The sequence below is a fragment of the Oryx dammah genome, unplaced genomic scaffold (genome assembly GCF_014754425.2).
Source record: "Oryx dammah isolate SB20612 unplaced genomic scaffold, SCBI_Odam_1.1 HiC_scaffold_4, whole genome shotgun sequence".
NCBI classification, from domain to species: Eukaryota; Metazoa; Chordata; class Mammalia; order Artiodactyla; family Bovidae; genus Oryx; species Oryx dammah.
The window spans coordinates 75,644,216-75,668,604 of NW_024070188.1; the positions used below are offsets into that span (position 1 = coordinate 75,644,216).

Below are 24,389 nucleotides of genomic sequence, written 5' to 3' on the forward strand. Positions count from 1 at the left end.
AGAGATAACGATATATTTATTGAGCCCCCAATTTGCCCAGCTCTGGGCTGTTGGGCCTATCAAAGATTTCCAATATATTTAAGGTGATAGAGTTCACAAATGAGTTTATAGAAAGGAATAGACCCTTTTTAGCCTCAGGAAATATGACACGCACCCACTGGAGGATTTGTGAAATCACCAGTGAGGGTGAACTAGTTTGTTGATCCAATTGTAGGATTGTTGTAAGATGACTGTCCCACTGGCAAGCACTTCTTGTCCAAGAGAATGTAATTGGGTGGTGGTGACTCAAGCGAGGCTGGAAAGACTTCTCCATGACCAAATTAAAGACAACGGGAACTCTACTTGTACCCAGCTCTGCACAGATCAGCATGAGACAGAGGAGACCTATGGAGGAGGAGGGGAGACAAATTGTTTCTTTTCACAAGTTGAAGAAGGCAAACTACAGGTCTGAGTAGCAGCCCTGCTAAGAAATGGGAGAAAAGCAAAGAGCTTCACAGGCTAAACCTTGGTGTCTTATTTATTCCTCTTGGCTACAGAATGCCTGCCAGCAGGAGACTCATCACTAAGATATTACAGGGAAATGAAGCCAGGCAAGAAAAATATGTATTGCTTTTCTCCTCACCCCATAAATTTTGTTATTAATAAATCAGATTCTTATAGAACAGCCTGCCACAGCTGTCTCTTTAGAAACAAGGTTTTATTAGCTGCATTTGTATTAAAACACACAGTAGTTTTATGGGTGAACATTATACTTTTAAGTCAAAACGGATGTCATTGAGAACACATGTGATTAGGATTTGCTTCATAAACTTGGTTTTGTGGCTGGGATAAAGCAGCATGATTTGACATGCAGCGAAAGGTATGGCAGCCTTGATTGACTTCCCTTTCTTCGCACTCCCTGCCTAGACCTTTGGGAAAACTCCAACAAAACAGTGCAATTCCTATACGAGGGCTACCTCTCTGGTCCCTTCAGCTTCCAAAAGGGACACTTTAAAACCAATTCTACAGCATGTCAGAGCAGGAAAAATGCAATCCATTTTTAAGTTCAATTTCATCAAAGTAAATTTGATAAGTTGTCAAGTATCATCAAAGCCAGTTATGGTTTTCCAAGATGATTTGGTGAAGAGGGGGACATACTCTCTCCACACTTGCTTTGCAGGAGGATTCCTTGTAAAAACAATAGCATGTATGGGTTTTGTTTTCCAGATTGTAAATGTAAATACATGGTAATTGCAGAGAAGAATCACTGAGTACTTCTGCAGTTGGTGTTTGTGAAGTGCTTTTCAGGCAGACAGCTCCAGCTCAACAGGGCAGAAATGTGTGTTGTAAACTTCTGGGCACACGCTCTGCAATGGAGCAGGCATGACCAGGCAGGGCTGACAGCATATTAATTAAGTTTTCTTCCATCGTAGAGCTGCAGCTGCTCCCTTCCATCATTGCTGAGTCCTTACTGTCATAGCAGAGAAGAACCTCGCTCTATGGGATATGGGAAGAAGGGTGAAGCCTGGGATGGGGTAGCATGATTAACCACCATGGTGGCTCTGATTACTCTTATGCAAATGAAATGATTAAAGCAGGTACCAGTGGAGTCCTAGTTTAGGAGGAAAGGGTTGGGGGGAATATGCTTTTTGCACCCACAGGAGGAAACACTGCTCATCTGTACATAAGTGTACTCGTCAAGGACAATTAACTCACAATAGTTAATCACCCCAAAGGAGCCTACTGTTAGTAGACCTTGCCAGTTTATTTGAATTTGGGTGCTGGCAGACAGTGCCATGGGATACTGTGATTCCTCCTGAGTACTGCAGTTTGTTGAGAAGTTGATAGGCCGCTGGTCTGGAAGAGAAGGACAAAATGAGCTGGTGCACAGCACTTAGGACAATTGCTGTTAACGTGGTGGTGACGGTAGTATGGTGGAAAAGTTGGAATTCACTACTTTCAAGGAAAACTGAACTAATTATCCAGTCTTGTCTGAGTCATGTGCATAACCCTCTCTCCACTACTAACAGAGTTATCCCGAAGTTATATAAGATAATGAAAAACAACAACAACAATGTGGCGAGGAGACAGAGGAATCAAGTCATGAGCTTAGACTGATCCCTACTTACTTCTTTTATTTAGCAATTTATTTAAGACTTTTGTTACTTAAATTGATTATAGAAAGTAAGTTGCCTTACTAGAAAGACCTATGTTAAAGACTGCTATAATAAAATTGCAACAACTGATGGTGGCCAAGATGTTTTAACATATCAAACTTGTGCTTTTAACATATTCAATGTGATTCTAGGTCATGCCAAGACTCATTTATGTATTCTACCGACACGTCTATTGAAGCCTAGTAGATAATTATGTCTAATGGTAAACAAGACAGATACAGTCTCTGCCTTCATGTGGTTTGTAATTCAGTCATCTTTGCTACTTTGTTGTGATGGTTATATGTCTTTAACAAGAGACTCAGAATTTTAACTTGTGCTAACACTGAACATAACTAACTCTGTCCCTCTCTCATGTCTCTCTCTCTATATATATATATATAGAGAGAGAGAGTGAAAGTGTAGTGGCTCAGTTGTGTCCGATTCTCTGCGACCTCATGGACTGTAGCCTGCCAGGCTCCTCTGTCCATGGAATTCTCCAGGTAAGAATACTGGAGTGGGTTGCCCTTCCCTTCTCCAGGGCATCTTCCTAACCCAAGGATTGATCCTGGGCCTCCTGCATTGCAGGCAGGCTGTTTACCATCTGAGCCACCTGGGGAAGCCCTATGTATATTTTAGAAACAGATAAAAAACTACAACAGTGTTAAATTTATGTGCCCAATTACAAAGCTTATTCTGCATCCTGAAAACTTTTTAAGCAGCAAAGATATAATCTTTGTAGGCCAGTGTATCTGACAGCCTTAAAATTTCCTATTGATCAACTCCATGGTCTTCTCCATACACAATGCTCTCATGAATGTAGAATTATACTTTGACTCAAGCTCTTGGGTAAGATGACTCAGCTGTCCTCCTTCAACATAGCAATCTGAATGGCAGTGACTAGTTATTCCAGACAATCAAGGGGAAGTATAAAATTGAATTTCGTATGATATAAAACCTTTTCTTGCTCAGGGTTTTGCACTTGACTTTTAAAAACTAAACTTTCCACTTTAGATCAGTTTCAAATTTACAGAATGACAGGGAGTGCCCAGATGCTCCGCACTGAGTTCCTCTTTGATTAAGGTCTTGTGTTATTGTGTAGTACTTTTATCACCATGAATGAAACAATATTGATATTTTATCATTGACTGAAGTCTGTAATTATTCAGATTTCCTAAGTTATTACCTAATACTTTTCATCTGCTCTGGGATCCCATCAGGATATATTGTATTTAGTATTCATGCTTTCTTAGGCTGTCCTTGGTTGTGACAGTTTCTGAGACTTTGTTTTTGATTACCCTGCCCGTTTTGAGGATCACTGGTCAGATATTTTGTGGAATATCTCTCAATTTGTATTTGTCTGATGTTTTTCTCATGGATAGCCTGGGGTTAATGAGTTTTGGGGAGGGAGACCACAGATGTAAAATGCCACTGCCATCACATCATTTCAAGGGCACACACAATCAGTACGGGTTATCGCGGTTAATGTTGACACTGATCATCTGCCTTGAGGCAGGATTTGTCGGGTTTCTATACTGTAAGGTTATTATTTTCTTCACCTTTTCCATACATTTTACTTTAGAAGAAAGTCCTTATCTGCAGCTCATACTTAAAGAATGTGAGTTATGCTTTAAAGGTATAACTTAAAAAGAGAGTACTAACATTAATGGAGTCATCTATTCTTCATTAACTTATTTATTCAATCATGTATTTAGGTTAGTGTAGATTCATGGATGTTTATGTTTTGGGGTGTAATCCAACTCATTTATTTTGCTTCTCACATTGTTCCAGCCTTGGCACTGGGAAGTTTATGAGTTAAAAAAAGAAGTATTCTTCTGACATATACATCATTATGCAATTTTTTTTTTTGAGCAAGTTCTTCCTTTTCTGTCACTACAAGATGGTTCAGATTCATTTTGTATATTTTCTGCTCCAGACCTAGAATAAGCCATTTTTCCATGGAGACATGGTTCTCTTATTCGGAACCAAGATCTGGGCAATAGATGTACTTGCTGTTCAGCTCAGTTCAGTCGCTCAGTCGTGTCCGACTCTTTGCGACCCCATGAATCGCAGCACGCCAGGCCTCCCTGTCCATCACCAACTCCTGGAGTTCACTCAGGCTCACGTCCATCGAGTCATTGATGCCATCCAGCCATCTCATTCTCTGTCGTCCCCTTCTCCTCCTGCCCCCAATCCCTCCCAGTATCAGGGTCTTTCCCAGTGAGTCAACTCTTCCCATGAGGTGGCCCAAGTACTGGAGGTTCAGCTTTAGCATTGTTCCTTCCAAAGAAATCCCAGGGCTGATCTCCTTCAGAATGGACTGGTTGGATCTCCTTGCAGTCCAAGGGACTCTCAAGAGTCTTCTCCAACACCACAGTTCAAAAGCATCAATTCTTCAGCTTGCTTGCTGTTCCTGGGAATATTGTTATTTCTAGAGCCTCTAAGCTGACAGTGTATGGAGATACATGTTGTTATACTACCCCATGTGTATACACCTATTTATAAATATTTTATTTATGTTTTTTTATACAGCTTAACATCTGTATCTATTAAGTTCACCATTGAATACACACTGATGCCTCCAACTCTAATCAGTTGTAGCATCAATCATTCTAAACTTCTCTTACCTTCCACTTCTTACCCCAACAGTGTGAAACCTGGCTCTCACCATGTGCCATTCATTTACTTCATTAATTCCAATATGTCTAATAGTGGTTTCACAGTTGTTATAACATTTAAAGGTAAAAGGAGCTACACATAAACTCCATACTCTAGTTGGTAAAGTTATAACAATTAAGGAACTTTTTATGGCCCAGAATATGGTCTGCCTTGGTGAATATTCCACTGGAGCTTGAGAATAATGTGTATTCATTTGTTATTTGGTGGAGTCTTCTATAAATATCTATTAGATCAAGTTGATTGATAGTATTTTTGAGGTCAATTCCATTCATATTGATTTTCTGCTTACCTAATCAGTTATTAAGTAACATCATTACTGTAATGATGTTTCCAACTGTAACAGTAGATTTATCTACTTTGCTTTTCAGCTCTAACCTCATTGCCTCCCTAAAGAAGTATCTTAAAAAATGGATATGATATATGAAACATATCATATATGTTTTAAACCTTAGATATCAGGCAGTGTAGGGCAGTGTTTCATGAGAAAGGGAAATAAATGAGATGAGTCTTGCTGCTGCTCCAGCTTCCTACCTGGAAAGAAATTCAAAGCCATAGCCAGGGAGGGGGAACTCAGGTGTAATCAAACACAGAAATTAAAACATGATGCTTATCCAATGAATGACAAAGGAAAGAAAAGCTATAAGAAGGAAGGAGCTAGAGCCAGTAGGCTGGGGTGGGGTCCAAGATTGACTATGGAGGAAATGAGCTTTTACTTGGGATTTGGTGGCCAATGTAAGAGGAGTAGAAATTGCTCATGGTGGTGATATTGGAAAGTATTATAAAAGTGGCATGGCCCAACCCTATTTTCATTAAAAAAAATAAGAGTTTGTGGAGGGGATTTGTAAAGAGAGCTTGGAAAAGCACTTTAGGATTATTTGTGGAAATACATGAGTCAGTGTAATGTTTGGTTTTATTCCATAGGTTAGTGGCTTTTTAAATTTAAAATATAATCGGTAAACTCTTTTAAAAATAAGTTATTTCTCATATATATATATATATATATATATATATACACACACACACATACATACATACATATATATAAGCAACTGCTTTAGACAAATGGGGAGAATGGGACACCAGAAGCCCAACCACACTCCTCTGATACCTGCTTAGAATTGCCAACAGTTTTCAGAGAACAGTTAAACCACTCTTGAGGTTTTGAGAGCTTTTGATGTACAATAAGAGGATATAGTATGTGTGTAAGGGAGATTAATTAGCTGACAGTTGATTTGATTGGAAGGGAGATTGAAGGTAGGCAAGGAGACAGTTTAGAAGCTGCAGCATCAATTTAGGCAAAAAGGGAGAAAGGTGTGAGCTAGGGTGGTGGCAGTGAAGACAGAGAGCAGGTGAGTAACAGAAGTCACTGTCCAGCTCAGACAGTCAACGGAGGCAAAGTGAGCTGCTCCCATTGTTGGCATGCATCTTTGTAAGTCCCACAGTTGAGCAGTGGGAACCAAGGGAGTGCCTGGGCATTGGTCTCTTCTGATATCTCTCCACGTTGTTAGATATGTGAGGAAATACAGGTAGGGATGATGTGCTGGACACTAAAAGAGGAAGAGAAAGAGCATTAAGTAGCTTTAAATGAACTAGGTAATTCATAGCCTCTATGTGTATCATCTTTTTGCCTTTTCATACTGTTCATGGGAGTTGGTGATGGACAGGGAAGCCTGGTCTGTTGCAGTCCATGGGATCGCAAAGAGTCGGACATGACTAAGTGACTGAACTGAACTGAAGTGTATCATTGATGGTGATAGAGCAATGATACACTTAGAGGCTATGATAATAATAATCTGTAATTGCATAATTCACCTCGGTTGAATGCCCTTGGTATGACTTTGGGGCGTGATAGTTACTGTAAATGTCTTTCTTCTGTTAAGTGGGGACTCTAACAGTGCCTACTTTACAGGCTTCATTTCTAGTATTTGAAAGGAAAGCATTCAAATTGATGCAGGGGAGTTTCTCTGGCTGAAGTTTCATTAGTTATTATCATTATTTAATTCTTAACTAATCACCACTTCTGTTTTCTTCAACATGTTGAGTTAGAAAGCTTTTAGCATGTTTCTCTGTCTGGCTTTTTAATACCTCATGAATAATGTGGAATTATTGAGAAACAAAAGAAAGGTGATTATGCAAATGCTTGAAATATTTAATAATACATTAAAGTAGTCTTGGGAAATGGGAGAAATAGCTTTATTGAAGTTATAGTAGCTTTTTGTAGAGGCAGAAGGTATTAAGGAGAAAAAAGATCATTTCAGGAAAAGAAAATTTAAAAAGCAGAATGTATTAGAAGCAAATGACCTAATAAATTCAATTAAGTAATGAATATTCAGATAGCATTCATTTTCCTGAGATATAATAGCCAAGCCAAAGAGTTTAAAGAATGAGAGAAAAAGGATGATTCAGTAAACTCTAAAGTATTAGAAGTAAGCCTTTCAAAACTCCTAATTGGACACATTAGGACAGACATCTTTATTTTAGGGCCAGGGTGTAATTGTTTAAGCAGTGAATATGTCTTCAGACCCTTTCTCCCTGCCAGGACTTCACCCCTACACTGCCTAACCATGAACTTCCCCAAGCCCAGGCAGTCTTAAATTCCTTAGGGATCTTAGAGAGTGCCCTGGGCATCATCTTTCTCCCTTTCATTTTCATTCCAATGATCTGTGCTTGTTAGTTTAATAAATTCTCTACAGTTAATGCTTCCTTGTGGATTAGAATCACTCAAATTCATATTAAGTACTGCTAAGTGAAAGTTTTATACTTGGCTTCGAAATCCTTAACAACAGTGCAACAAAGATATTAAAGAAAGGCTTAACCCAAGGGCATGCAATTCAAAGTGTGGCATTTCACATGTATGGTGGGCTTGCTGGATGAGAGAGTTTGTATCTCAAGCCTGAAGGTAATCCTTGAATTTTGCAAATTAAATTTTTTTAAAGGAATGTAAAGAAATTTGCTGTGATATAACTCTTGTCTAATCAATGACACAACTTGAGATCTAATAATGTTTGTCCATTAGCAAATCTGTTACATGACATCTGTATTGCATTGCTAAATATTTTGCTCAGTCATTCTGGGAAATGACATTTTGGGGTGCTGAATACATCTGCTTATATGTTGCTACAAGCCAAAGTGCTATCTGTTACAAATAAACATCTCAACTGTTAAGGAGTTTGTTTAATATTTGCATGATCTAAGCTATTTGGTTTTTTTCTCTCTGCTTTGTGAATATTTGTTAAAATACCAAAATGGTTGAAATAATTTAGACAAAGGAAAATGAGCTTAAGTAAAATACTTATTAATCTATGTTGTCTGGAAGAATCCTTGGTAGGGAACATAGAACGAGTTTTTTAACTTTATTTGGATTTCAGTTATGCATGCCACTCATCTACTCTGTCACTATATATAATTAGGAACTGGCTGTATATTCCATAGTGACACAGGTTGTAGTTATTGGTTGTGATCTGCAATTCTCATTTAACCTAGGTTAAAATAGAACTGGAAATTTGTCCATTTTTCACCTATTGCACTCAATTCCATTTTGAAATTTTTGGAACTACTGTAAATATGCATTATTATCACTGGCATGTCACCGCTAATATGACCATTACTGCTTCCAAGTAGATATGGTTGCTTTCCTCTTTGAGTTGTGCCCTGGGATCCTATCTTTGTAGTCAGGCACACAATATGTACAGCTTCCTAATTTTGCTCTGTTTGTCATCTTATAGAGCCTTTGGCGTTTGAAAAATATAGAGCATCTAGGGGTAAATTTAAGAAAATATTTGTCAATGCTAACTGAATCTACCTTACCATATTTGACTTTTTGATAATTTTATAAATATTCAGCTCTCATTTCCACCTCTCCAGTTGTGTTTGATTGTTCTGCATTCCAAGTCTGTGGTCATTTTTGACTTGTGTTCAACAATGTGAATCAAATATTTGAGACTCAAAGAGGTGTGGTGGTTCAGCTCACTGCTGTAATAGTGCTATACCTAAACTATCTGAAGAGCCTACTTCTAAATTTCTCCAAGAAAGGAAATCTCATGTATTGGCCCAAATGTAACATTGTCTCCTAAAGATACCTTCTTTGTCTCCTATTCTTAGCTTCACTTCCTCTCTTCTATTGTGTTTTGGGCAGTTCATTCATTCATTCCACAAATAACAGAACAAGTTTTGATTCATGTCTTTCTCCCTCCAAGCCAAAAACTTCATGGAGGATAACATAATTTGTCTTTGTTTAGCATTGCATCATCTGTGAATATACATTGTTCAGTTCAGTTCAGTTCAGTTCAGTCGCTCAGTCGTGTCCAACTCTGTGACCCCATGAATCGCAGCACACCAGGCCTCCCTGTCCATCACCAACTCCCAGAGTTCACCCAAACTCACGTCCATCAAGTCGGTGATGCCATCCAGCCATCTCATTCTCTGTCGTCCCCTTCTCCTCCTGCCCCTAATTCCTCCCAGCATCAGAGTCTTTTCCAATGAGTCAATTCTTCGCATGAGGTGGCCAAAGTATTGGAGTTTCAGCTTTAGCATCATTCCTTCCAAAGAACACCCAGGGCTGATCTCCTTTAGAATGGACTGGTTGGATCTCCTTGAAGTCCAAGGGATTCTCAAGAATCTTCTCTAACACCACAGTTCAAAAGCATCAATTCTTCAGCGCTCAGCCTTCTTCACAGTCCAACTCTCACATCCATACATGACCACTGGAAAAACCATAGCCTTGACTAGACGGACCTTTGTTGGCAAAGTAATGTCTCTGCTTTTCAATATGTTATATAGGTTGGTCATAACTTTTCTTCCAAGGAGTAAGCGACTTTTAATTTCATGGCTGCAGTCACCATCTGCAGTGATTTTGGAGCCCAAAAAAATAAAGTCTGACACTGTTTCCACTGTTTCCCCATCTATTTGCCATGAAGTGATGGGGCCAGATGCCATGATCTTTGTTTTCTGAATGTTGAGCTTTAGGCCAACTTTTTCGCTCTCCTCTTTCACTTTCATCAAGAGGCTTTTTAGTTCCTCTTCACTTTCTGCCATAAGGGTGGTGTCATCTGCATATCTGAGGTGATTGATATTTCTCCCAGCAGTCTTGATTCCAGCTTGTGTTTCTTCCAGCCCAGCGTTTCTCATGATGTACTCTGCATATAAGTTAAATAAGCAGGGTGACAATCTACAGCCTTGACGTACTCCTTTTCCTATTTGAAACCAGTCTGTTGTTCCATTTCCAGTTCTAACTGTTGCTTCCTGACCTGCATATAGGTTTCTCAAGAGGCAGGTCAGGTGGTCTGGTATTCCCATCTCTTTCAGAATTTTCCATAGTTTATTGTGATCCACACAGTCAAAGGCTTTGGCACAGTCAAGAAAGCAGAAATAGATGTTTTTCTGGAACTCTCTTGCGTTTTTAATGATGCAGCAGATGTTGGCAATTTGATCTCTGGTTCCTCTGCCTTTTCTAAAACCAGCTTGAACATCTGGAATTTCACAGTTCATGTATTGCTGAAGCCTGACTTGGAGAATTTTGAGCATTACTTTACTAGTGTGTGAGATGAGTGCAATTGTGTGGTAGTTTGAGCATTCTTTGGCATTGCCTTTCTTTGGGATTGGAATGAAAACGGACCTTTTCCAGTCCTGTGGCCACTGCTGAGTTTTCCAAATTTGCTAGCATATTGAACAAATGTTCAGCAAATGAATACTTTGATAAGCAGTTTTTAATAACTGTCATGTTTAGAACCTGAATTGAGTTTAAAATTATTCTAGAAAACAGATTTATCTGTAGTATGACTGCTGGGACCTTTTAAAGTGGGGACAATACTGTGTTTTGTTTTGCTTAATTTACCTTGTGTCTACTTGTCTTTATCTTGGAAATATTTTAAAATGAAGATAAATTGCAATGATAACAGAAAGCATCAACTTCATTTTTAAAAAGTAAAATGCGTGTGTCTAGTCATAACTTGATACTTAGGTAACTTTGTTTTGTCTTAGGGTGAACAAAATCACCTTTAATTATTTCTTCTTTGTTCAGATCACTTACCTTTATCTTTCCATGTAGATCTGATATTAAAAGATTATATTGTTTACATCTGTTTACATTCTCTCTCTCTTTCTAAAATTATAGAGAGGGAGTCAAAGAGTATTTGAGATATACACATACACTGCCTAATATTGAAGAACAAAGCATTTTTTCACCCTAGTTGCCACCCAAAGTAGGTAAATTACAATCAGCATCATCCTCTCAAAAGTCTGACCTCAAAGTTTCTAAGAAATATGAATCCCTAGGAATTCTTTGCTTTTGATCTTCCTTTCCTGTTTTTCATCCAAGGCCACTGGTCTTACATTCTAACAGGGAGATCATGGAGTCCTACTCTCTCAGGAGAGAAAGTACATTGAAAGTCACCTAGTACAAATACTGGGTAACTGAATGCCTTTGGTAACACCCCTGTAAAGTCTTTGTCTAGCCTTTTCTTGGAAACCTCCAGTGACCCAGCACATCCTTCCCTGTGGTAGCAGATTATATCTTTATTGTCAGTGTTGAGTCTTTGTAGTAAGCTCTGGCTTCTCATGATTTCCACATATTTCTTCTATTTTACTCTTTGGACTCATAAAGAGTAAGTTGAACCCATCTCTCTTAGTCAGTTTAGGGTGCTGGAATAGAAATATCACAGACCTCATGGCTTAAACAGCAGACATTTCTCACAGTTCTGGAGCTCGGGAACTCCAAGCTTACCAGAAGATCTGGTGTCTGGTGAGTGCCTGCTTTCTGGCTTGTAGACAGCTGTCTTCTCATACCCTTACAGGGTGGAGAGAGCAAGTTGGCACCCTGGCTTCTATATGTAAGGGCACTAATCCCATTTGTAATGGCTCTACCCTTATGATCTAATGACCTCCCAAGGCTCATACCTTTGGAATGGTATTCAAAGTGTGGGATTAGATGTCAACATATGGATTTGTGGGGGGACACAGACATTCAGACCACGATGCTGTTTTAGAAGGTAGAGCCCATGTGAAGGTGACACTCATGTTTCTTCTAAGTCTTTTTTTCTCTTTGGCTAACTCCTCTTAGTTCCTCAGTGGTTCTCTGTGTGACCTGATTTCACGTCTCCTCCCCATCCTCGTTACTCTGAATGGGTTTGTTTTGCTTGTCTCTGCAGCATCCAGCGCTGCGTGTGATAGTCCAGGTATGCTCTGATGAGCTGAGAGTAGGGTGTGTTTCGCTTCCTTAATTCAGATATTATACTCACACTGAGAAGGCAGTGGCACCCTACTCCAGTAGGATTTTTGCCTGAAAAATCCACGGATGGAGAAGCCTGGTGGGCTGCAGTCCATGGGGTCGCTAAGAGTCGGACACGACTGAGTGACTTCACTTTCACTTTTTACTTTCATGCATTGGAGAAGGAAATGGCAACCCACTCCAGTGTTCTTGCCTGGAGAATCCCAGGGACCGGGGAGCCTGGTGGGCTGCTGTCTATGGGGTCGCACAGAGTCGGACACGATTGAAGCGACTTAGCAGCAGCATACTCACATTAGCACATCTAGTGATGAAAAGAATTGACCAAGGACAGCAACTGGCCAAATGCAATGATGACTCTCACTTGACCTATTTTATTTCTTTTTTGTTTTGTTTGTTTAGTCAGTAAGTGATGTCTGACTCTTTTGCAACCCCGTGGACTGTAGCTCGCCAGGCTCCTCTGTCCATGGGATTTCCTAGGCAAGAATACTGGAGTGGGTTGCCATTTCCTTCACCAGGGGACCTTCCTGATCCAGAGATTGAACCCGTGTCTCCTGCATTGGCAGGTGGATTATTTACCGCTGAGCCACCAAGGAAGCCCATTTTACTTATAGATGTCCTTAAATTTGTCAACTGTGTGGGATACAATTTTGAAACTCTGGTAACTGGGGAAAAAAACACAAACTTCATTTAGAAGCTTGGATCTTGGATCATACTTAATAGAGAATGGTCTTGGACCAGTTCATGAATCTTTCTAAAGGAGCAGTTTTCGGCATTTACCTTACAAGGTTATCGTGAGGACTAAATTAGTTGTAAAATGCATGCATGTAAAGTGTATTTAAAGTGTTTAAGCACATGGTGAGTGCTCAGTGTATGATAGTGATAATAATCTTTATGATTGTTACTTATTCCAAGAGTTCTGAGAAATGCTTATTTTGATACTGAACAAATAAGGAAGGGTCTGTGGCATCATTATATTTTTAATATCATGTAACATATCTAATCTAGATCTATAGGAATAAAAGCTATGCATAAAAACTCACCAGTGAACATTTGTCCAAACTCCTTGACAGAACAAAACAGAGCAAAATTCTGACATTAGTTATTCATTTGTTTTGGAATCAGAGGACAGGCGATCTGTTACAAAGAATTTTACTTCTCGTCTTTAATATTAAAAATAATTGTACTACATTTTTACAAAATAATTATTTCTTTTACACAAATCTAAGAATTGTTGTTTTCTGTTCTATTTTAGAGAGATTAAGAGTTTTTGAAAATATGGCCCCTTGTGTTCATTTTTGTCCTTTAAAATATTTCTTTCTGCTGATGCATGTTAGTACGACAGCCTGGTGTTTTCTAGGTTAAGATGCTGAACCAAGCCTCAAAGAATCTCTGTGAAAAAAAAAAACTGGAGTCTCTCTCCTCCTTTAATTAGTTAGGGGGGACCACAGCTGGTAAATCTTTAGGGGGAAGACTATTTTCAACTCCTTTAAAACTTTAATATTAGGAAAATAGAAAGACATTTGTGACATCTTAGAACCTAGTCAACAAGTTGAGGCTCTTGGGTCGATTACTCAGGTGATGAGGTACAGCTTAGTAGTAATAATAGACTGACTCAACATCTGTGGGGGCTAGAGACTGTCAGCTACATTTTGGATAAATCATTCCTCTTTAGTGTCTCCCATTAAGAGGTCTACTTGGGTGATAAGGACACTTATTAAATACTTTATAAAGATACTTTTAAAATTTGCTATTGAAAGAATATTCATAGCAGGAGCAATCTTTGATATGGCATATTTCAAGAGTAGCTAATTAATATGTTATCTTTTTTATAGCATCTGTTATACACACACACACACACACACACACACACACATCCCACAACAGTTTGTAAGAGCAGCTTGTACTGGCTCACAAAAGCCTATTGTTAAATTTGTAGGAGTTTTGTACACTGCTTGATCTCAGACAAGAAGCTTGAAATTTGCCATGGTGGGAGTCATTACACCATGGAAATTGGTGAATGCTACAAATCAAAGCCTTTTTTTCCCCTCTCGTGGACAGCTGGTTGTTAAACACTTAGAGGCACAACTGTGTCCCAAACTATTTCCTCAAATAAAATAAAAGGCTGTTAGCATTAAAAATGGTTTTCATGTGAAAGTTTATATGAGCAAAAGAATAAGCTATTTTTGTGTGTGTGTTCTCAGGGATACGGAAAGACCGAAGAGGAGGGAGAATGTTGAAGCACAAGCGCCAGAGAGATGATGGGGAGGGCAGGAATGAAGCGGTGCCCTCCGGAGACATGAGAGCTGCCAACCTTTGGCCAAGCCCGATCATGATTAAACACACTAAGAAGAACAGCCCGGTGTTGTCCCTGACAGCTGACCAGATGATCAGTGCCTTGCTGGAGGCTGAGCCCCCCATAATCTATTCTGAGTATGACCCTTCCAGACCTTTCAGTGAGGCTTCAATGATGGGCTTGCTGACCAGCCTTGCAGACAGGGAGCTGGTACACATGATCAACTGGGCAAAGAGGGTGCCAGGTAAGAAGACTAAGCTTGACTTTTATTTTGAAGAGCCATTAACTATTCATGAACAGGTTGCCATACGTATTATGGGAGAGATAGTGGGACACAATAGCTTGTTATCTAGTTGATTTTAAGGTTATATCAGAATTGATTAATTTTCAGTATCTATACACTCTTAATTCTCCTGGAAATTAGGAAATAGTGTTTTGAAATAAAAATCTAGATGATTAAAGTCTTTAACCTGACATTATTTTTTTAACCCATCAATATTCACCCCCCAAATCTGGGGTGAACACTAGATAATAAATGCATTTAATATTATATGTTCACTGTGGCAGAAATTTTTAACATGAAATGATCTATGTCCTATAAATTTTTAATGTTGAGGACTTTTGTTCAAAACACCTAAATTGTGAGTCATCAATTTTACTTTACAAATTTTATTTTCAGGTATTTATGAGCTAAAGAAATAATTTTTTTTTTTACTGAATGCCAAATATTCATTGAACCGTCTATTAACATTTTAGAAACAAGGTAATGCAATAGAAAAATCAACTAGGTTCTCATCTCTGAGGGGAGCTTGTGGAGAGATAACAGTGGCTGAAGTTATACTTGATTCTTCAGCTGATATTCTCAGAACTGGTGTTCTTATAAAACATGACCGTTGCTCTATTGTTCAGGGGGAAGAACTCTAGTTATTATGGAAACAAGACTAGAAAATGACCTCCTCCATACCTCATCATATCCATTCAGGAGCTAACATAGACGAATCAAGGAAAGAGGAAGTTAAATCTTCTTTTCTGGGCTTATAGATCAAACAAGTAATGAATTTAGATAGTGACTATCTTGTGAGTTTTCTTTTAGTTCAGTTCAGTTCAGTCGCTCATTTGTGTCCAACTCTTTGCGACCCCATGAATTGCAGCATGCCAGGCCTCCCTGTATATCACCAACTCCTGGAGTTCACTCAAATTCATGTCATCGAGTCGGTGATGCCATCCAGCCATCTCATCCTCTGTCATCCCCTTCTCCTCCTGCCCCCAATCCCTCCCAGCATCAGGGTCTTTTCCAGTGAGCCAACTCTTCGCATGAGGTGGCCAAAGTATTGGATTTTCAGCCTCAGCATCAGTCCTTCCAATGAATACCCAGGACTGATCTTCTTTAGGATGGACTGATTTCTTTTAGTAGATGAACTTATTATCTATGAAGCATGCATTTTGTTTTTTATTAAACTAAATAAATAAGGAGTTTTGTACTTACATTTCAGAGATTATAGGCCAAGTGACTATATATCTGGCCTTAGATTTGCATTTATTAACATATAAGCATGTCGTCCTTTGAATATGGAGCCGGCAATGTTGTGATCCAAACTGAATAGAAGGCATCTATTTAGGTGGCAGAGGTTGGGTTACATGGAAACATGGGGATTTTGAGTCAATCCAACTGGCAAATAAAGACTCCCAGCCATATTTGGAATTAAGAGTTTTAATGGGCACTTCTCTACCTTAATATTCCTTTGTGAGGCAGATCCGTGATAAGTAAATATTGGAATTTAAATGTAATGTGGTTATAAGTTTTCTCTTTATATTTATTATTGCTTTCATTTTGTAGAAAGGTACTTCAGGAGAAGAACACAGACAAACAAACAAGTAATGGTCATATCCCTGAGAGCCAACTCTTGAGTTGCTCTTAAGTTTTATTGTTGTATATAAGCCTGTATTTTTCCTAATGAGTTTTGGTAATGTTAGTTCCAGAGCACTGCTGAAGTCAAATATATATCTTTCATACTTAGCAGTAGATTTCCATCTTGACATTTTTATAAATTTAAAAATTTGAAGGACACTTGAAACAATGGGAATTAAGTTCAAATACAAAACCAGTGGGAGAAGAGCATGGTAACTCACTCCAGTATTCTTGCCTGGAGAATCCCATGGACAGAGGAGCCTGGTGGGATACCATCCATAGGGTTGCAAAGAGTCGGACATGACTGAAGCTACAGCACGCATACACATTACTAATGAATGAAGAATTCATGGCAATAATCACCTGTGAAAGTGAGAGTGTTAGTCACTCAGTCGTGTCCGACTCTTTGCGACCCCATGGTCTGTAACCCACCATGCTCCTCTGTCTATGGAATTCTCCAGACAAGAATACTGGAGTGGGTTTTTATTCCCTTCTCTAGGGGATCTTCCCAACCCAGGGATTGAACCCAGGTCTCCCGCATTGCAGGCAGATTCTTATACCATCTTAGGATCTTCTGTATTTAGGAATAAAATGGAGATGGAAATCAAGGGAAGGAAAATATCGTGTCCATGCTTAGTCATTCCACTGCTAAACCCCAGAACTAAACACATTTATGGTAATGAGAAGTACAGAAAAACCACTTTATAACTTGATTTGTTTAGGAGACCTGAACATTTCCAAAGTCCTTGGGCCAAACTATGTCTTGTCATTTGATAATTAAAAAAAGAGAATTATAAAGGCGAAAATGAAATTGTATATATGCTATGGTGATAAGATGAAAAATGAGGGGAAAATAGTCTTCTGGAATCATCTTTGAAGATGATTGTCAAGTTTTTCAGAGAATTGACAAAGTCACATTTTGAAAAGTTATTTTACATCCAGATATCATCTGTCATTAAAAAAAAAACCAACTCACATGAGAAATCTAAAATATAATATAGACAATACTACGTTTATATGATCATAGTTTGAGATTAACAATAATATTAATCTAAAATAAATTTACCTTATATAGATATACTTTGCCTTAGTATAAAGAGTAGTAGGAAAGCCAGTTGTAGAGGTACCTGGAATTAACTATATGATACCTGCATGGAACATTTGGATATCCTCAGACGGCTATCAGTATAACAGAGATTGTGAAGTGACTTCATTTAAAAAATTTTCAGCATTAATTGAGTATAGTTGACAAATGTAATATTTAAAGTATATGTTACAGCCATTTGATAGACATTGTAAAAGAATTCCCTACATCTAGTTAACTAAATATCCATCACCTTACCTATTTACCTTTTCTAAGTTCTACTTTCATAGCAAATCAATTATACAGTACAGTGTTTTATACTAGATCCTCAGACTTTTTTCATCATATAGCTGAGAAGTTATACTCTTATCAATCTTTCTCTATTTGTCCTATCCGCCAAACCCTGGCCACCACTTGTATACTCTCTTTCTATGAATTTGACTTTTGTTTTCAGATTCCATGTCTAAGTGATACCATGCAATATTTATCTTTTTCTGACTGGCTTAGTTTTAATCATAATACCCTCAAGGTCTGTTCATATTGTCGCGAATTGCAGGATTTCTTTCTTTCTCGTGGCTGAATAACATTCTATTGTGTATATCGTTGTAGATACAGATTTATCAGATCTTTTTCCATTCATCTGTCGATGGTCACTTAGTTTGTTTCCGTATCTTGGATACACGAGAGTACAAACATTTATTTTGATATTCTGTTTTCAAACCCTTTGGATGTATATTTAGAATTGGGATTGCTGGATCATATGGTGGTTCTGTTTTATTTTGGCAGGAGTAGGGATATCTTTGCTGTTTTCCACAGTGGTTGCACCAGATTACAATCTCGCCAACAGTTGACAAGGATTCCCTCATCTCCAAATCCTTACCAACACTTATTATTTGCTGTTTGTTTGATGATAACCAGTGTAACAGGTATGAGGTGATATTTCGTTGTGATTTTGGTTTTCATTTCCCTGATGATTGCTTGAGGACCTTTTCGTGTATCCATTGGCAATTGTATATCTTCTTTGGAAAAAAAGGTCTATTCAGTTCCTCTGCCCATTTTTTAAATCAGACTGGGTTTTTTCTTTCTTTTTCTATTGAGATATATGTGTTCTTCATATACTTTGGATATTAACCTTTTGTCCAAAAACATGATGTGCAAATATTTTCTCCCATTTGGTAGGCTGCCTCTTTGTTTTGTTGGTGGTTTCCTTTGCTATGTAACAACTTCTTAATTTGATGAAGTCTCACTTGTTTATTTTTGCTTTTGTTGTTTTGCAAATAGAGACAATTTGATTTCTTCCTTTTTCAATTTGCATGTCATTTATTTCTTTTTCTTGCCTAATTACTATGTTAGGACTCCCAGTAAGTACTATGTTAATCAGGAGTCTTGAGACTGGAGACCTTTGTCTTGTTCCTGATTTTAGACGGAAAAACTTTCTCTCTCTCACTGTTTGGCATGATGCTAGCTGTGGACTTTTTATATATGACTTTTATTATGTTTGAGGTATGTTTCCTCTATACCCACTTTATTGAGAGTTTTTATTAGGAATGGATGTTGAATTTTGCAAATGTTTTTCCTCTATTGTTGATATGGCCATGTACTTTTTATTCTTCATTTTGTTTATGTTCTATATTGATTGATTTGCAGATGTTGAACCGTCTTTTTATCCCTGAAATAAGTCCCGCTTAATCATGGTGTGTGTTTCTTTTAATATGTTGTTGAATTTGGTTTGCTACTGTTTTGTTGAGAGCTTTTGCATCTATGTGTATCAGGGATATTGGCCTGTAATTTTCTTTTCTTGTAATGTACTTGTCTAGTTTTGGTATCAGGGTAATTATGGCTTTATAAAATGATTTTGGGCATATTTTCTCTTCTTCCATTTTTTGAGACAATTTGAAATTCTTCTTTAAGTGTTTGGTAGAATTCACCAGTGAAGCAATCTGAGCTTGTCTTTGTTGGTATGTTTTTGATTACTGACTCTATCTCCTTACTAGTAATGGTCTGTTAGAATTTTCTGTTTTCATGATTTAGTCTTGGTAACTTGTATGTTACCAGAAATTTATCAGTTTTTTTCCTGTTTGTCCAGCTTGTTGGCATATAATGATTCATAGTAGTTTCTTATGATCCTTTGTATTTGTGTTATATCAGTTACAATATTACCTTTCTTTTCTGATTTTATGTTTTTTTCTCTTGGTAAGTCTAGCTAAACATTTGTCTGTTTTGTAAATATTTAAAAGAAAATTGTCTCTTAGTTTCAGTGATCTATTCTGGTGTCTTTTTAATCTTGATTTCATATTTCCAACCTAATCCTTGTTATTTCCTTTCTTCTACTAACTTTTGACTTAGTTTGTTTTTCTTTTCTACTTCCTTGCAGTATTAAATTTGTTGTTAATTTGAGCACCATTTTTTTCTTCAATGTAATGAGCACTTTTCTTTTTTTCCTAATGCAGCTGTAAGCTTCCTTGTTAGACTGCCCTTCTGCATTTTGTAAGTTTTGGTGTTTTATTTCAATTTTTATTTGTGTCCAAGTATTTTCTATTTCTTTTTTTATTTTTGTTTGACTCATCTGTGGTTCAGAAGCATGTTGTTTAATTTCCAAATATTTGTGAATTTTATAGTTTTCTTCTTGTACTTAATTTCTAGTTTCATACCATTGTGGTTGGGAAAGATACTTTATATTTCAGTCTTCTTAAATTTATTGTCCTATTTTGTGGTCTAACATATGATTTATCCTGGAGAATGTTTCATGTGTGCTTGAGAAAAATGTTTTCTGTTGCTACCAGAAGTTCATCTGTTCTAATATGCAGTTTATACAGTTTAAGTCTAGTGTTTTCCTTCTTGATTTTTCTGTATGGGTGATCTATCCTTTGTTCAAAGTGGAGTATTGAATCCCCCTACTATTATTGTATTGCTGTTCACTTTCTTAAGGTCTGTTAATATTTGTTTTATGTGTCTAGGTGGTCCTATGTTGGTTGCATAAATATTTGCAAATATTATATATCATCTTATTGGATTAACCCCTTTGTCATTTTAAAATGATTTTTTGTCTCTCTTTAAAGTCTTTTGCTTCAGTTCTATTAATATTTGTCTGATATAAGTATACCTGTCCCATTTTCTTTTGGTTTCAAGTTGTATGGCGTGTCTTTTTCCCATCATTTCACTTTCAAGCTGCGTGTCCTTAAACCTGAAGAGAGTATCTTGTAAGTAGCATATGGTTGGGTCTTGTTTTATGATCCATTTAGCCTTTTGTCTGTCTTTTCATTGGAAAATGTAGTCCACTTACATTTAAATGAATCATTGACAGATATTTACTTATTACCATTTTGCTGATTTTTTTGCTGACTGTTTTGTATTTCTCTGTTTCTTTTTTCTTCTTGTGCTCTTTTCCGTTGTGTCTTGGTGATGTTCTTTAATGGTGTGTTTAGGTTTCTTTCTTATGATCTTTTGTGTATTTAGTACAAGTTTTTGCTTTGTAGTTACCATGAAACTTATATAACAACTTATAAGCCTATTTTAAGTTGTTAACAACTTCTAAAGCTATATATTTTTACTCTTTTCAGCTTTATGGTTGATGTTGTAATTTATATTTTTTTTACCTTGTGTATTCATTAGCAAATTACTGTAGTTAGTTTTTCTTTTTTACCATTTTTCATACTAGATTTAAAAGTTAGTAAATACCTACCATGGTTACAACATTGGAGTGTTCTGAATTTAACTCTATATTTACCTTATTATTGAGATTTATATTTTCTTTTTTTGATTGAAGGATAATTAATTGAAGGATTGTTGATTTACAGTGTTTCCAGTGTAATGTGATTCAGCTGTGTATGTGCATCTATCTGTCTATTTGTCAGATTCTTTTCTATTATAGGTTATTATGTTGAATATAATTTCCTGTGCTATGCAGTAGGTCCTTGTTTATCTGTTTCTTAGATTTATACTTCGATATGTTTTCCTGTTACTGTTTAACATCCTTTCATTTAAACTTGAAGGCGTGCCTTTAACATTTCTTTAAAGGCTAGTCTAGTAATGATGAGTCCCTTCGATTTTTGCTTATCTGGTAAACTCTTGATCTCTCCTTCAATACTGAAGGAAAACTTGGCTAGGTAGAGTATTCTTGGTTTGTGTTCTTTTTTTTTTTCTTCAGTTCAGTTCAGTTCAGTTCAGTCACTCAGTCATGTCTGACTCTTTGCGACCCCATGAACCGCAGCACGCCAAGCCTCCCTGTCCATCACCAACTCCCGTAGTTTACCCAAACTCATGTCCATTGAGTCAGTGGTGCCATCCAACCATCTCATCCTCCATCGTCCCCTTCTTCTCCTGCCCCCAATCTTTTTTTCTTCAACACTCTGAGTATATGATGCCCTGTAAAGTTTCTGTTGAAATATTGCTGATAGTCTTACCTATCTTGTATGTAACAAGTTGTTTTTTCTCTTGGTTCTTTTAAGATTATCTCCTTGTTTTTAACTTTTGATACTTTAATTTTAATGTGTCATGCTGTGAGTCTCCTTGGGCTCATCTTATTTGAAACTCTTCGAGAAGCCCAGATCTGTATATCTGTTTCTTTCTCCAGGTTAGGAAATTTTCAGTGATTATTTCTTTAGCTTTATACTCTTTTCTCTTTCTACTCTTTCCTTTTTTTTCTGAGACCACTGTAATGTGAATGTTGGTTTACTTGATGTTGTCCTTATTTAAATTCCTTAAACCATCTTCACTCTTTTTCATGTCTTTTTTTTTTTTTAACTCTTCTGATTGGATGACTTCCACTACCCTATTTTTTAATTTGCTGATCCTTTCTTCTGTTTGATCTAGCTGATATTGAACCCTTCTATTGAATTTTTCACTATAGTTATTAATAGTGTATTCTTTTGTACTATGATTTCTGTTTTGTACTTATATTTTCTGTGTCTTTGTTGAATTTCTCATTTTGTTCTTGCCTTGTTCTTCTGATCTTGGTACACATCTTTGTGATCATAACTTTCAGCTCTTTATTAGGTAAATCACTTATCTCCATTTCGTTAAAGTCTATTTCTGAGATTTTATCTTGTTCTTTTGTTTGGAACATATTCCTCTGATTTTTCATTTTCCTTGACTCCTTTCATTGGTTTCTTTGCCTTAGATAAAACAATTACCTCTCCCAGTCTTAACAGAGTGATCTCATGTTGGAGATGAACCTTACTGATCAGCCCAGCCTGAGCTCTTGGTTGTCTCTCAGACCTTTGTGATTTTCCAAGGTGACTTCTTTGTTTTTAGAGGCTCCCAGTAGTTGAGGGACGGGGGAGCCTGGTGGGCTGCCGTCTATGGGGCCACACAGAGTCGGACACAACTGAAGCAGCAACAGCAGTAGTTGAGAGTATGCCAAGACCTGTCAGTATCTGAAAGTGAAGGATCTCAGTGAGCATATAGATACAAACTGATTAGAACTGGACCTTCAGGTACCAGCTTTTAATATATACAAATACATCTCTTTTAGGGGAAGACTGAGTGATGGGATTTTGTTTGCTTCTTCTGTGCTGAGCCTTGAAAGCATAACCTCTTAAGAACCTTTTGTTTGTTTGTTAAATACCTGTGGGGCTGATAAGTGCAAGCTCTGCTGGACACTAGAGCCAGATGATAAAGTTATGTTTTCCTTAGGTGGCAGCTGCAAAAGCTAGGGTACCAAGCATATGTACAAGCTCCTTCCAGAGAGATTTTAGTGATTTGAAACAGGTTACAAGGAGAATGCAGAGATGGTATGTAATGCTTTCCCAATTTCCAGGGGAGAATCAGTCATTCTCTAGATGGTACTAAATTAGAAACCTAACTCTCAGATAACAGCTTTTAAAGTATGCAAATAGGCCTTTTTCAGGAAAAACTCGGAGATGAATGTATCTGTTTGCTTCTTTTGTACTGGACCCTGAGAAGACTGTGAGTCCTAGTGAGCCCACTAAGAACACTTTGTTTGCTTTAGTATTGTGAGTATGGTAGAATAAGCCCTGTTGGCTTTCAGAGCAGTGTGTTTTGGGGGCATATCCCTGGGGTGCTAGATATTAGGACCAACCCTTCCCTCATCAGGGAGAAGCTAGGAGTTGTGAGTTCCCTCCTGATTGTACAGTGCTGTACAAGGTTTGAGCGTGTTTATGGTAAGAGTATGTCTCAGTCTTTCCTACCCATTTCAACGTGAGTATTTTTTCATTTGCCCAAAGTGAAAGAATCACTCAACTAGTTTCTGGATTTCTTTTAGTGGAAATCACTCTACATGTAGTGGAGATATGTCCATGGGAGGTTATGAGTTCAGGGGTCTCCATCTTGGACCATAACCCCAGTTGACTTCATTTTGCATGATGAATTTTAATTAAAAAAACAGTCAATTCATTGGACTATTTTATTCTAGAAGTATATTTAGTAATAAAATACTGCCCGAATTTTCAAATATTGGTGATTTTAAGTTGAATTTCCCTTTATCTTAATATCTAGGTCATATTTTTGACTTGTAATGTCTCTCTACTCAGACTCAAGATATGAAGAGCATTATGATAAAATACATCATACAAGAATAATAAGTTCCTATCTGTAAAGTACTTATAGTTAACCTAGCTAAAGATCACATCATGACATTAATTTTTTTCCTTTCTGCAATTTAAAAAAGCAGCAGCAAGGAGAATGATAAAAACCTACCTACCAATCTCACTCCAACAAGTTATGTTTTTTCATAACACATGTTACATACCTGCTTTTTGCTGTCTAACTATAGAGAAGGATTTTTCTCTTTATTGTTTCCACTGAATTTGTTAATCTTTAAGAAGCACTTGGGTTTCCCAGGTGGTGCTAGTGGTAAAGAACCCACGTGCAAGGCAAGAAACATAATAAGATACAGGTTCAATCTCAAGTCAGAAAGATCCCCTGGAGGAGGGCATGGCAGCCCACTCCAGTATTATTGCCTGGAGAATCCCATGGACAGAGGAGCCTGGCAGAGTGCACTCCACAGGGTCTCAAAGAGTTGGACACGACTGAAGCAACTTAGCATATATGCACACAAGAAGCACTTTACATAATCTATCTGTGGATGAAGAATTAGTTTTAAGAGA

At 37.5% G+C, this 24,389-nt stretch overlaps 1 protein-coding gene across 1 annotated transcript in view; it reads left to right on the forward strand.

The window, feature by feature from the left end:
- Positions 1-24,389, forward strand: part of ESR1 (estrogen receptor 1) — a 276,074-nt gene that overhangs the window by 117,017 nt on the left and 134,668 nt on the right. The window contains exon 4 of the mRNA XM_040238694.1: positions 14,238-14,573. Within this exon, the coding sequence (XP_040094628.1) occupies positions 14,238-14,573 (336 nt within the window). The remainder of the gene's footprint in view (positions 1-14,237; positions 14,574-24,389) is intronic.